Source organism: Pipra filicauda, unplaced genomic scaffold, assembly GCF_003945595.2.
Source record: "Pipra filicauda isolate LSUMZ 115617 unplaced genomic scaffold, ASM394559v2 scaffold266_size1643727_pilon, whole genome shotgun sequence".
In the NCBI taxonomy this organism is placed as follows: Eukaryota; Metazoa; Chordata; class Aves; order Passeriformes; family Pipridae; genus Pipra; species Pipra filicauda.
The window spans coordinates 1116783-1130048 of NW_024104383.1; the positions used below are offsets into that span (position 1 = coordinate 1116783).

General features: G+C 53.6%; 1 protein-coding gene and 1 long non-coding RNA gene across 4 annotated transcripts in view; one reads left to right on the forward strand and one right to left on the reverse strand.

Moving 5' to 3' along the window:
- Positions 1 to 11738, reverse strand: part of TRAF7 (TNF receptor associated factor 7) — a 31101-nt gene extending 19363 nt beyond the window's left edge. Inside the window, exons 1-3 of one of the 3 annotated variants that reach the window (XM_027736049.2) lie at positions 11639 to 11738; positions 828 to 946; positions 585 to 642 (exon numbers count right to left, since the gene is read on the reverse strand). In XM_027736049.2, coding sequence (XP_027591850.1) covers positions 585 to 642; positions 828 to 908 — 139 coding nt within the window. In that variant the 5' untranslated portion in view covers positions 909 to 946; positions 11639 to 11738. Of the gene's footprint in view, positions 1 to 584; positions 643 to 827; positions 4104 to 8500; positions 9700 to 11638 lie in introns of those variants that run through there. The other 2 variants (XM_027736050.2, XM_039382369.1) reach the window with 2 other exon arrangements.
- A 383-nt stretch (positions 11739 to 12121) lies between these two features.
- LOC120323452 lies at positions 12122 to 12795 on the forward strand. The gene is made up of 2 exons (XR_005563903.1): positions 12122 to 12431; positions 12574 to 12795. It is a non-coding gene; the product is annotated as an uncharacterized LOC120323452 (long non-coding RNA).
- Positions 12796 to 13266: the final 471 nt, after the last annotated feature.

Sequence of the window (13266 nt, forward strand, 5' to 3'; positions counted from 1 at the left end):
TAATTTTCTTATCTAAATCAGTGTCAAGTCTTCTTGTTTCTACTAAAGGAAGGATATTTTTATTCCAAAATAAAAACAGACCTCTTCCTACATTCACCCCACCTGTCAGGCCTCAGGCTTCCCTCACCTGCTGAGCTTTGAGGAACAAGGCACAGGAATTCTAAATAAGTAGAGGCATTTGCATCCTCTCCTGTCTGAGCTAAAAATGGCCATGGGGGTTTCACCAAAGCTCCAGAGTGACTCACAGTCAGGCACAAGAGTGAAGATGGAATTTGCAGTGCTGGTGATGATTGTCACAGGGATCAGTAAGATTTGGTGCTGAAATCAGTATCAAACCCTGTTGTACTATCCCAATTTCAACAGGAGCTTCCCAGTGGTGCTGCTCAGTTTGCCTAAGGGGAGACAATTCCTGTGCCTTCTCATTTCCTTCATGTCTGGACACTGGGGTTGCAAAGCACTAAAACCAGCCCCTGGCTAATGAGCACAGTGATTCTCCCAACAGCTTTATGGTTTGCAGAAAACAACAACAACCCTGGAATCACCCACAGTGCTTTGGTGAGATGCTCCAAGCATGAGATACTCACGCTTTGTGATGGTGGTCACAGCAGAGTAGGCTGGTCCAAAAGTTGTTTCCATTCTCGTCTGAAATATCGAGAAAATGAAGGTCAGGGCATATAAAGGCTTCAGATCTTCCCTGAACCGGTGAAAAAATGTACATACATGTTCCTAACTTTTATCTGTGAATGCTGAGAATCTTAAGAGGCAAGGAAACACCATATTTCAGAAGGCATCTAGTCCCTCTGCTCTGCCACCAGCAGTGACCTTACCCCGTTAGTGTTTTCTGAAGGAGTGATGTTTGTTGTGCCACTGGAGAATCGATTGTAGCGAGCGTTCTTGTTTGAGCTCATAATCTAGGCCAGCATCTGTTAGTCATGGGAAGCTTGCTCTGGGGAAGAAGGGAGACAGAAAGGGAATTAGGTTCATTGTATGTATTTTCCTGGGCTCAGAGAACACTCTCCTGCAGCACTAAGTCCAAGTGTTTACCTAAACTCACTTAAACCTGGATTTTCAGGAGGAAGAGGCAAGGACTAAGTCAGATTCCTTTGAATCATTCCTGGATGAGAGTTCAGCATTTTCTAAAAATATTATCTTTTAAAAAGGGGCTCATTTCTCTTTTTCCACTGTTTACACAGATTTTCACTAAGCTCAAGTTTGCAAAGTCAAGAATTCCACAACAATAACCTGCTTAAACACCTGGAGTTTGCTTTCTTTAACCTCAGCTGGAACTCGATGGCGCTTCAGGGCACAATCATGCTGTTATCCCAGTGGATCTGACAAGATGCTCTCAGTCTCCTTCGGAGCCAGGTACCCTTAGGAAGGAGCTGCACCTTCTCTGCCATCACATGGAGGCACTTCTGGCTCAAGCAGGAGTTTCCCTGAGAGAAGCCAAGGGCTCAGCTGGGCACTGAGCTCTCCTCCCAGGTTCCATCCCTGCAGCTAGCAGGTTCTGCTTGCACTCCCAGGCTGTCCCAGCCTGCCCAAGGGGCCCTGTGCTCTGGGAATAAGCTGCTCCAGAAGAATCCTGACGAAGAGACCCCTTTCTGTCCAAGGTAAGTCTTGGTATTTTCACTGCCAGCAGCAGAGTCCAGGGGCTAAACAGACACACACCTGCAGTGAGGACAGACAGGCCAAAAAGGGTTTACTGAGACAAAAAAAATCCCTTTCTGCAGGACAAGAGTCTTGTAAGGAACACCCCACAGGTGTCCCCAACGCAGAGCTCCTGGTCCTGTGAGATGGCTCTGCTCCAGCCAGGCTTCCACACTCCTGCTGCTCCCACTGCCAGCTGCTGGGAGGTGAAATCTCTCAGGGGTTTCCAGCAGTTGGTTTTCCCTGGTCTGGAGGTGACAAGTCCTAAATCTCCAAGCTCCTTACAGAACCACCACCGTGATTTCTCCACTTTACAGAAAGGGAAACTGAGGCTCAAAGAGAGACAGGGTCCCGCCATGTAGCTGTGACTGGGGACTTGTCCAGGGATTCCCACCTCCCTGGAGAGCCCTGGCACAAGGCTGCCTGCACACGGGGCTGGGCACACCCTGCACCTGCATTTTAAACACTGCAAAGGTGACACTCGAGCTGTCCTTGACCAAGGCTCTGCTCAGGGCCTGACACAGCACTTCCTGGTGTTCCCTGCAGCTCTGGATCCAACAGCTGTCAGGCAGCCAGAAACAGCAGCAGCAGAATCCAGGGAATTGCTACTCAGGACTAAATTCTCAGAAAAAGCTACAGTCTAAAACAAAAAAAAAATCCCACAAAAATTCCAATGAAAAACCAAACAAACAGAAACTCCGAAGCCAAACCCAAAACCATCTTAAAACCAGGGATCTGGATAATGTTTTCCACACATGTGACAGCACTGTCCTGGCTCTTTGCAAATGCCAGATCCCTGAGGAGATGCTGAGCAGAGTTGCTGGAGCTGTCTCAAAACCAGCAGGACTGAAGCAGTGTTGTGCTGCTGCATCAGGGAGACCTGCCGAGTTTAAAGCTGGGCTCCAGCAAGCCAGAAGTTTGGCTGTGGCCATCAGATCCTTTTATTCCTGTCAGTGTTCCTTAGGGCACAGAGATTAGAGGGAACTGGGAGGGTGGGTGGTGGGAGAGGGCAGGCAAATTTTTTGGGTAACACTGGCTGTGGCCCCATGAGGTCTGAACCCCACCCAGCCTCTCACCCTCCAGCAGCCTTGGACCAAGCCCTGGAGCTTCCTCCCAGCAAAAATTCACCTCTTCTGCACAGCATTTCTGGACTACAAAGCCTGAAGATCAAAGAGTCAAAAAGGTGTCCAGCTGGGGTCTCCAGATGATGTAGTGCTTATAAATAAAGCAAAGCCAAGTACTTCCAGGAGTGATGGCATAAACTGCCACATTTCCTGGGGTCTCATGTTTCAAGGCTGCATTATCTCATCCTTAATCATGGCCTGCATGTATCCCTGAATTTCCCCTCTCCATAGGTTCCCCATGTGTAACAATGCAGCTAAGCTCTGGTCATTTCCACTAAGGTAGAAATAGAGGGACTCACTTTTCAGGGATATGAATCCATGATTCCTTCTTCAGAGAACCTCAGCAATGTCTACCCAATGACCCTTTATCCTGCACTGCTCAAAGCCAAGAGCAGGGATATGCTCCCACCTCACCATTCGTGTCAGCGTTAAGGGAACCTCGCATATAAAATATTCCTATTGGGTTTTAGGGCAAACAATCATTCCCAGATGGAAAGGGAGGAAGCCCATCCTAATGGTGGATTGTGGGCTGTCTGGAGACTCCTACAGAAGCTTCATTCTCATTTTCAGGGTATGTATCACCTTCAGGTGTAACAGATGGAGCGATGGGAAAGCACTTGGAGACAGGGAAAACCAAAAATGGGGACAACCAACAGCTTGAGGAGTTCTGGAATATCCTTAAACGTTGGATCAGATGTGCAACCAACAGTGACTGCAGGCACCTGAGCCACTACAATGACCCCTACAGCACCTGCCTGGGAACTTCCCAGGGATAACCCACAGGCCATGGAAAAGTGTCCTGGAGAGGCACTAAGGAAGCATCTCCAGTCTCACCCTGCCCCAAAATCACACTCGAACAGATGCAACAGAGCTTGGATAAATCCAAAGTGAGGATGAGAACGGGGATTTTCCACTCACTGTCCATAAGCATGACCTGTGCTCTGCAGCTTGGCTGAGCAACCTACCTGCAAGTAGCAGCAGGGACCTGCTCTGTCTGCTCTGAACAGAGAGCAGAGGAACATGAGCAATGGGAAAAATGCTGAGTGGAATATCAGCCAGGCTGCAGAACACCAGCAGCCACAGGAATATCTGATTTCAGCCCAAATCTCTGCACCCACCAAAGGCAGGAGCATTTCAGCAGAGCAGACACCTCCCAGAGCACTGTCGGACAGCTCCTCCCATCTTCCCAGAGGTACTGAGAAAGGCCTTTTCCAACTGGTATCAAGCAAGTTAAAAGGAGGCAGAAAAGAGCTGATCCTGTCAATATTAATATCAGATTCCTACAGCACTTGCAAAAATCTCTGCCAGATTTCTGCACCTTTGCCTGGCATCTGAACCCTGCCTGCGCTCCAGGCCTGGAGGATGCGTGTCCCTCCTGGGGATCCCAGCCTGTGACCCAGATTCTCCTTGCCCAGAGTTAATTTTTCTAATACTTTTTTTTTTTTACCATGCAAATTCAGTGTTTTTTAGAGTAAACAAAGAGGGGAAAAAAATCTACCCTGGAAAAGGAAGCAGTGGGGACCAGCTATCCAGTAAATCCCACGGCTGATCGTAAGCAGATGTGAGGGAGGGGAAGGGATGAGTTTCAGCATTTGCACACCACGGGGATCAACTCAGGCTTTTGAGACTCAGTGAGAAGAAAAGCCTTAAAATCCTTCTGTAGTAATCCAAGCAAGAAGAAACCCAACCACCAGTAGCTGCAGAGGCAGCTGGGGGAAGCAGTGCTCTTCCTCCTGCTGAGTGGAGATCCAGTGGGATCAGCCATGGATCACACTGCTGCCAACCCTGCCACTGCACCTCAAAGCAGGGAGAAGAATCGCCTCTGGGACCAGTGGCCTGGCGAATCATAGAATCCTGGAATGGTTTGGGTTGGAAGAGACCTTAAAGGTCACCCAGTTCCAACCCCTGCCATGGGCAGAGAACCACTGGCCATGCTGAAGAGGGGTCTGGTGGCATCTGCCTTCTCTCCGCCCCCAGAGCACACACAGTTATTCCCAGAAGATTCTTACAATCAAGCACAAAGGCCAAGGCTTTGAAGGGGGGACATGGCACGAGGAGAAGGGACAGCAGAGTATCCCAACCTTCACAAACATCACATAACCTGCCTGGTCCTGATCGAGAGCCAGTTCCCAGTGCAGGAACTCCACCTTTGCAGGCACCAGGGCACTGCTGGGCTGTGTGCTCTGGCTGCTCTCCAGGTGAGCCACGGGCACGGCAGTGGGTCCTGCAGGTGACACGTGCCATGACTGGCAGCTGCAGAGTCCCACAGTGTCTCCCTGCCAAGACACCAGCAAGAGTTTCCTTTGCCTTACGCAACCGCCAGCCCATGACGCTCAGCGTGTCCTACATCTGCTGGTTCTTCTTTCCCCCCTCCTTCCTCTCTCCATTGAAGCCCTCTCCAAGGTTATTCACCCCCAAGGAAACCACTGGAGCAGCAAAATCATCCACAGCAGGAGTGTTTGCCAGCGGGAAAGACAGGCATGGGTTATCCTGCTCCGGCTGGAACAGCCCCTGGGTGACGTGAACTTCCTTATCTCACAGCCTGGGTATTTATGGCATAAGAGCTTCTGTTCCTCTTACAACACCACAGTGAGGACGAGAAGGGTTACACATCCTTGAGAGTATTGGCACATCCCCAGGGAAATACTCTGAGAAAAGCTCCCACAGCCCAGCTCCACGGGACAAGGGGAAGGCACATGGGTGCCGAGAGCAGGGGGTGGCTTTGGGGACTACCCCCACTTCCTTGTCCATATCCCAAGCTCTCACACATCCAGGGCTCCTCTGGGGGAGGTCACAGGGCCAGTATATCCAGCCCAGTTGGGGCAGGCTGTCTACCTTGTCCTTCTGCAGGACCAAGGTGTTGCCCACACGTTCTGTGAACTGGTTCTTAGTGGCCCACAGCGACCAGCAAGGGAACATCTCGAATCCCAGAGACAGCCTGGTGACAGTCACACTGGCTTCCCTGGTATCTGTGGTGGAAATACCACCCAAAAGAGCTTGTGAGCTGCATTAACAGGGCTTTAAGAACACGGTTACCTGCTCTAGGTGACCCTGCCTTGGCAGGGAGTTGGACTAGATGGTCTCCAAAGGTCCCTTCCAACTCTAATTAACTATTCTGTGACTACCAATATCTCATGGTGATGAGGACTATGAGCATCTGGTCTGACTTGTAAAACACAGGCCTCAGAATGCTGAGCTACCCCAGATCCCTGAGATAGACACCTCTCAAGTCAGTCACCAGACAGGAAGCAGAGGGTGGAGCCCAATGGTCACTCCTCAGGTTAGGGTAAGGTCCTTCCAACCCAAACCATTCCAGGATTCCATGATTTTCACAGCTGCTGAAGACAGAACTGATGCTCTGACCCAGCAGGACATTTCTTACACTCTTTGGGAGGCCTCTCAAAGGCCAGGATCGTATGCCAAGATGTGCAGTCAGTGCTAGAAGGACATAAAACCAGAACAGAAGTTCAGCCTTACTGACAGAACGTGGCACCTCCATCTGGTGGGTGTTGAGTTCTGGGGAACAGTCTTTGTATTGTTCAGAAGTTTCTCCTGTAAGTCATACAAACTTTCCTGAGACCAAAATTGTATTGAGCTGTCATCAATAAAAATAAAACTGATATTTTTAATTGCTGCTGCTTTTACCAGCGCTTCCACCAACCGCAGGGCTGTGAGAGCACATTCAACAGCTGCTTGAACGTGGCCATGCCTTTGAGCAAACGGGGTTCAGAATGGGAAATCATCTCATATGGTGCTTTTCCTAACGGATAATGACTCCTTGGGATAGAAGATTTTTTTTTTAATACTTCATGTCAAAACCTGAAGCAGTAACTTTCAGATGTGCCCATAACTGGATCAAAAGTGATTGCTCTGGTGGAACAGAGCATCTCATTTTTCCCCTCCCCCCAAGAAAATGAAGTTAAAAGGAAGGACAGAGGCCAATGTTCAATACTGTTCCATGACACAAAAAGCTACATTTGAAGCTTTACTTCCATTTTTGGTAACCTGGAAGCACCCACCTACTACACCATTTTTGTTTTGCAGACCAGGGCTCAGTAGTTCTGACCCCTCCAACCCAAATTGCCGTGTCTGGGCTCAGCAGCTACACAGTCACTGCTGGGCAGCCAGGCTGGCAGGAACAGGCACGTCCAGAGCTCCTCCACACAAAGACCGGAATCAAAAGGTGCTTTAAAAGTTGGCCCTAACGCTGCAGCTTCGTGCTGTGCCTTTCACAGCCTGTGCTTTTCCACATCCTCCCTCAAAGAACAGGCCCACTCAGACACCATCACATTGTTAAATTGGGGATTTGGTTAAGGAAAAAGAATAAAACCCCAACCAAACCCCCAAACCAACAACATCCTACTCCTCCAAGGCAAAAAATCTCAGTTCTGCTGCAGTTCCTTGGGAGGAAATGGTCACCCCGTGTTGATAAGAATTATCAGGCTTTAAAAGCTGAGAATAGTCACTTACACCACTCACACCACAACTGGTGCTCACTGGTGCTCCTCAGCCTTGCTTGACAGAGAGACCAAATGGCTGCCAAGACCCCACAGGGCCCTGTGGGCTGGCTCAGGCCCCGCTGCTGCCAATCTGGTTGATAGAGGGGTTTGCAACTCATCTAAAAAGCCTCTAAGACATGGCAGGTCAGCAGCAAAGCCTGGGATATGGACAGATTCAGCCTCTGTTCTCCCAAGGGAGCCAGAGGAACGTTTGTCTCACCTGGATCCTCCTCTCCTGGAGCCCTGCTAGACCCAAGGCAATCACAGCTCCTCCTCTCCTTCATTCCTCGATTCCTGTGCCACCACTGAGGCCTTTTCCAACTGCTTTGCCTTACTGGCTGCACTGCACTCCTCTGGAAAGCTGTAACCAGCCCATCACATTATGGGATTCTTCCAGATTAAAGTCATAAGAAACCTGAGCCCATAAACATAAATCAAAAAGCACAGAGTATCACTTCCACCCCCTGCTCCCCCCAGCATCCTCCAAAGCTTTGAAACTTCATGACACATTCTTGCCCTCTGGGTGCAATTGGAGCACTTCAAAGATCCGGCTGAAACACATCAGCTCCTTCACAAAGAAAAATAACCCAGTAAATTCCAGTTACCTGCTCTTTTTTTTGTACAGCTGCCTTGGACTTTGCCACTGAGAACGAGCAGGAGGCACAACGTAGACACCTACATTCATTGATCAAACTGTGACCCTCAGAGGAACAAATGCTGAATCTTGGATTCCAAAAGGAATCAGTGGCTATGGACACTTGCACCATGGCAAATCTACGGACAGCTTTGAGACAGTAGCACTGTTCAGTGTCCCACAGCCCCCAAACACTCCCCAAGGGTGACTCAAAGGGGAGGCACCTGGACACAGCCTCTCCTCACAAACTTGGCTTCCATGCTCACAACTCTGCCTAAGGAAAACCGAGGACTTCCCAGCCCTGAAACCACCAGGAACAGCCCCGGAACACACTTGCTGAGTTGCAATCAAAAGTTCCACGTCCTCGCAAAGGTCATTCTGAAGGATCATAAAACCAGCACAGCAGGGCTCTGGCTGTTGGACAGGCCACAGGTACCCACTTCCAAACTGGTGCTGGATTCCAGGTCTCCACTAAGGGATGGAAACAGTTCCTCCCTCCCTGCTGTGACGGCTGAAGCAGAGCAGCTTCCCAGGGAGCGCTGCCATGGGCTGACACCCAACACCCGGAGCAAACCCCTCTCCTGGGGGACACTCACCCTCGGCCATCCCGGCTGGCCCGGAGCGGCAGAGCCCGGCAAGGCGCCTCCATGCCCAATTCCTGAGCCGTGCACAGGCTCTTCCCGGCCAGGCCGTCCCTCCCGCTATCTGTGTGCGTGTGTGCATCGCTCCCCAGTGATGTAAACACAAAGGCATGCGGAGCAGTGGGCGAGATGTAAATCCAGCTGGAAAATCCCACAGCTCAGCCAATCTCCACGCTGCCTCCCAGCATTGCCCTGGCTGCTCCGGGAATGCTCCCTTCCCGGTTCAGCTTAGTGCAGGAAAAACAACCCTCTCTGAGCACACACGGATTTATTCCCCCGATCCGAGAAAGCTCCAGGGACAGGACAGTCCATCGCTCGCTTTAAGGGAAGTTTGGGTTTCTCTCCCTCTTTAGAGAGTTCCCAAACTATTCAGAATTCTGAATATCAAACAGCAACACGGTCTTTGCTTGGAGAGACGATCCAGGGGAATCCAGTTAACTAAGAACCACCTCAAAGGCTGAGCTGGGGAGCAGGACTCACTCAAAATACAGGCACTGACAGTGGGGGACTCCTTCTGCCAGGACACCCACCCCCACAACTGAGGGTCTCCCAAGAGCAGGACTGCCCCACTCCAGCCCAGGACGCCTCATTAAAAGCTGATGAAACTCTGATGAAACTCTGAGCTTGGGCTGTGCTAAAGGCAGAGCAGGAGTAGCCTAAATGTGTAATTTGGGGCACTGTTGCCCTGGGCTCCAGGGGGACTTGCTGAGGTCCAAAGAAGGGTGACACATACCCCTGTGAGCAACCAGCCACCTCCTTCCTTTTCCCAGCTGCCACTACAGCCCTCGATCCAATCCACAGATGAGTAGATGTGCCAGTGTGTCCCTCACCATGCCCATGGCAAAGGGTCACAGGCAGGGAAGGGCCGACAAAGGGAATACAAATCAGGAAGGATGAGTTCTGACAGGCTGAACCTGTCCACGGAACCCAAGTGCTGAGGTAGTGAAACCACGAAGGATTTTCTCTCCAGTGCCTTTCTCCTGGTGCAGCTGGGCTTGGCTGATACAACCTGTGAGACAGGTACAGTCACGCTCCAGGAAATCCCACAGTCAAGGCCAGCAGGGCCTGGAAGCTCCCATGGAAGAGGGGAATGCTCAGCCCACGAGGTGACCGATGGCTGAACCCCAACTGAGGCTACAGAGTGCTCAGCACCACTCAGGGCCACCCCCAGTGCTGCTCAGCAGCAGCTCCTGGCAGGGCAGAGCTGGCTCCAGCTCCAGCACTCGGTGCTCAGCAACACCCCAGAGCCCGGAGGGGTCCCTGCGGCTCCGGCAGCATCGGGATTGTGGAGCCCCGGGAAGGGAATGTTTGCCTGCACAAAGGTTCCAGCCAGCGGGCACAAACTTCCATGTGGTGCTTCACACGTGGCTTAAGGCCCTTGAAGGCTGTGCTGCCACAGGAACAGGCAGGTGTGGGCCCACCCTGCAGAGCAGCCGGGATCCCCCAGGGATCCCTCGGATCAGGGAACCGAACTGCCTGGAAACTATGGATTGGGGTTTTTTCCCCTTGGGTTCAATCAATATCTTGAAAATTCCTGTTGGGGTGTCAACCAGTGAAGGTACCAGCGTTTCCTGACAGGAAACTGCACTTTGGCTCAGGTTTCCCAAAGCCACTGGGTAAAACTGAACCTCCCTCAGGGTGAAACAAATGTTCCTTCCCTCGGGGAAGTCTCACCTGCACACGAATCAAACCCCAACACCTGAGATTTCTGGCTGGATTCACCCTGTCCCTTCCCTGCTTGAGACAGCGGTGCCCTGGAGGGACCCCAGGACATAGAGGGGGACCCAGCAGAGTGTGGACAGCTCCCTGCTCCTACAGCTTCCTGCATGACCTTAGGAAATCCCAAATTTCCCTCACTGGGGGTAGGTTCAGGTTGGACATCAGGAGGAATTTCTTCATGGAAAGGGTGGTCAGGCACTGGAAGGGGCTGCCCAGGGAGGTTTGGAGTCCCCGTCCCTGGAGGTGTCCAAGGAATGACTGGACGTGGCACTCGGTGCTCTGGGCTGGGGGACAAGGTGGGGATCGGGTACAGGGTGGACTCCATGGGCTTTTCCAACCTCAGTGATTCTGGGATTCTGTGGTCTCGCTACTTTTGCTCAGCCAGGGCTTTCTAGAATCATCCTTCAGTCCACAGTCCTCTCCTCACAACCCCTGTTGTGGCTGGAAGCTGAAACCCTGACAGACAAACACTCAGACCACAATGCAGCAGCTGCTTAGAGGAACACAACAGCTTTGTCCAGGCTGAGAACACATTGCTGGAGGGAAATGCACGGGGAGGCAAAATTAAAGCACTGGGATTGAAACAAAGTCAAAGCAACTCTGTCAAAGTGGAAAAAACAACCGCCAGACCACAGTTCTTAACACAGCCTGGCCCTGGCAGGGACAACAGCCCAGATACACCAAACCTGGGTAACTCCTGTCCCGGCTCCTCTCACACTCAGCGAGCCCCCGGCAGCACCTCAGCCCTCGTCTTTGACCCCACGAGGCTCTAAAGCATCTGAACACAAAGGGAACCCGCACCCTGGGCTGCCCTGCACAGCCCGGATCCAGCAGGAGCAGGGGCAGTGCCTGTCGCCGGGAGCAGGACCCAGAGCACCGCCGGCACGGGGACACAACAACGCCCGTGCCTGCCCCGGGACCCGCGCGCGTTCGGGGCGGCTGCAGAGCACCCCAAACACCCCCATCCTGAGCCTCGGGAGAGCACGGCACGGGGAAACGAGGGCACCGCGAGGGCAGGGGAGGACAGGCAGCGACACGGGACGGGGTCGGGCAAGAGACGGGGCAGAAAAAGGTAGAACTGGGCAGAAAAAGGCAAAACTGGGCAGAGTCTGCGATGAGACCCGGGAAACACACCGGGAGGGCACGCGGGGCGGAGAGCAGGGCACGGGCGGGATCCACCGGCACCGAACAGCGCGGAGATGGCGCTCGAGCCCCTCTGAGCGCCCGCACGGCCCCGCCGGCACCTCCGAACACACTGCCCGGGGCCGGGACCGGGCGGCGGGCACGGGGCAGCGCCGGGAGCCCCCGCGGGCACTCCTCAGCCGTTCCCCCCAGCGAGGCCCGTCCCGCCCGGCCCCCCCGTCCTGGCCGTACCTGGGAGCGGCGGCGGCGGCCGCAGCGCCGGTGCCCGGTGCCGGCACATCGCGGCCAGGCCTGCTCCCCGCTGCCGCCCGGCCCGGAACCGCCGCGCGCGCCGCTCCTCGGGACTTGTAGTCCCACGCACCGCCCGCCGCCCGCGCCGCCACGCCGCCCGCACTACAACTCCCGGCGGCCCCCGCGGCACGGGCGCTCCGCGCTACAACCGCCGTCGCCACTGGCTCGGCCCGGCCTCCGGCGGTAGCCAATCAGACGGCGGCAACCACCGCCTCGGGCCACGCTGCGCAGAGCTCCGCCATTGGCGCGGGGGAGCGCGGCGGCCAATGAGCGCCGGGAGGGGCGGGGCGGCAATCACGCCAACCGCTGACGATTGGCTGCGCCAACGGCGGCCTGACCAATAGCGGCGTCGGAGAGGCTATAAAGGCCGCGGCGGGCAACACGCGTTCTCTTTTTCTATGCGGAGGTGAGAAAAGGATGAAGTGCGTTAGGGCTCGCGGGAAGGGAAGGGAACGGGGCTGGTAGCGAGGGCGGGCCGCTGATGATCCATACTGACCTTTCTGACACCTCGTCTGAGGGCGGCGGGCGGCCGCGGCCCCTGCTGAGCAGCCACGGCTGAGGCCCGCGGGAGCCGCGGCGGGGCCGGGCCGGGCGCTCGGGCTCCCCCTCACGCGCTGCCTTCTCCCCTCAGGGCTCGGCGGGAACCGGCGGCGACGCGGGACGTCCGTGCTCGGACCGCGGCTGCTCCCGGGGCTCTGAGCCGGTCAAACGCCTGTGCCGGCTGTGCTCTGTGGTAAGTGGGGCTGAGCCCCTCGGGGAAACCGCTGCTGCTGTACAACAGAGGGGTCAGAGCGACTCTTAAAGCACAAAGATGCGGCTGCAGAATGGGCTGGAGTACAAGAAATCATCGACTTTCATTCTCCCACGTGGGTTAGTTCCAGGTGAATGCCCTGAGCGCGATGGTGCGGGTAACTAAAAGCATTTACACTCTACGGCGTGTAGATTGAGAATTTAAATCTTTATTCTGCTGTGGAATATAACAAGTTATTCCAGCAATGTTCTTGCCCCAGCCTCAGATCGAGTCCAGCCTTGTCATTAAACTCTTTGCTGCTGTACCAATTTTTTAGCTTGCAGGTTAATAAAGTTTTCAACTACTTGTTTGGCTTTTGTCTCCGTTATTCAAAAATCCCATGGGTGACATGTAAAACCACTGACTGACTTTAAACTTTACTGTTGGGCACCCAGCAGGGTGTATTGAAATAAACTGCAGCTCAGCCCAGCTCCCTTTCATTGGAATCTTGGAGTCACTTAGGTTAGAAAAGACCTTTAAGATCCAGTCCACCTGATCCCCCAGCACTGCCTGGGCCACCACTGAGCCAGGTCCCCAAGTGCCACATCCACACAGCTTTTAAACCCCTCGAGGGATGGGGACTCCACCATTGCCCTGGGCAGCTGTGCCAGGGCTGGACAGCCCTTTTCTTGGGGGAAATTTCCCCTAATACCCAACCTAAATGGGTCACATCCCCTGGTGGTTCAGCCATGTGGATCCAGATGGGTTCAAGGCAGGTGAACTATTTGAGCGCTCTGTGCTGCTGTGTTTAGACGATCAAAACACTGCTGTAGCCACG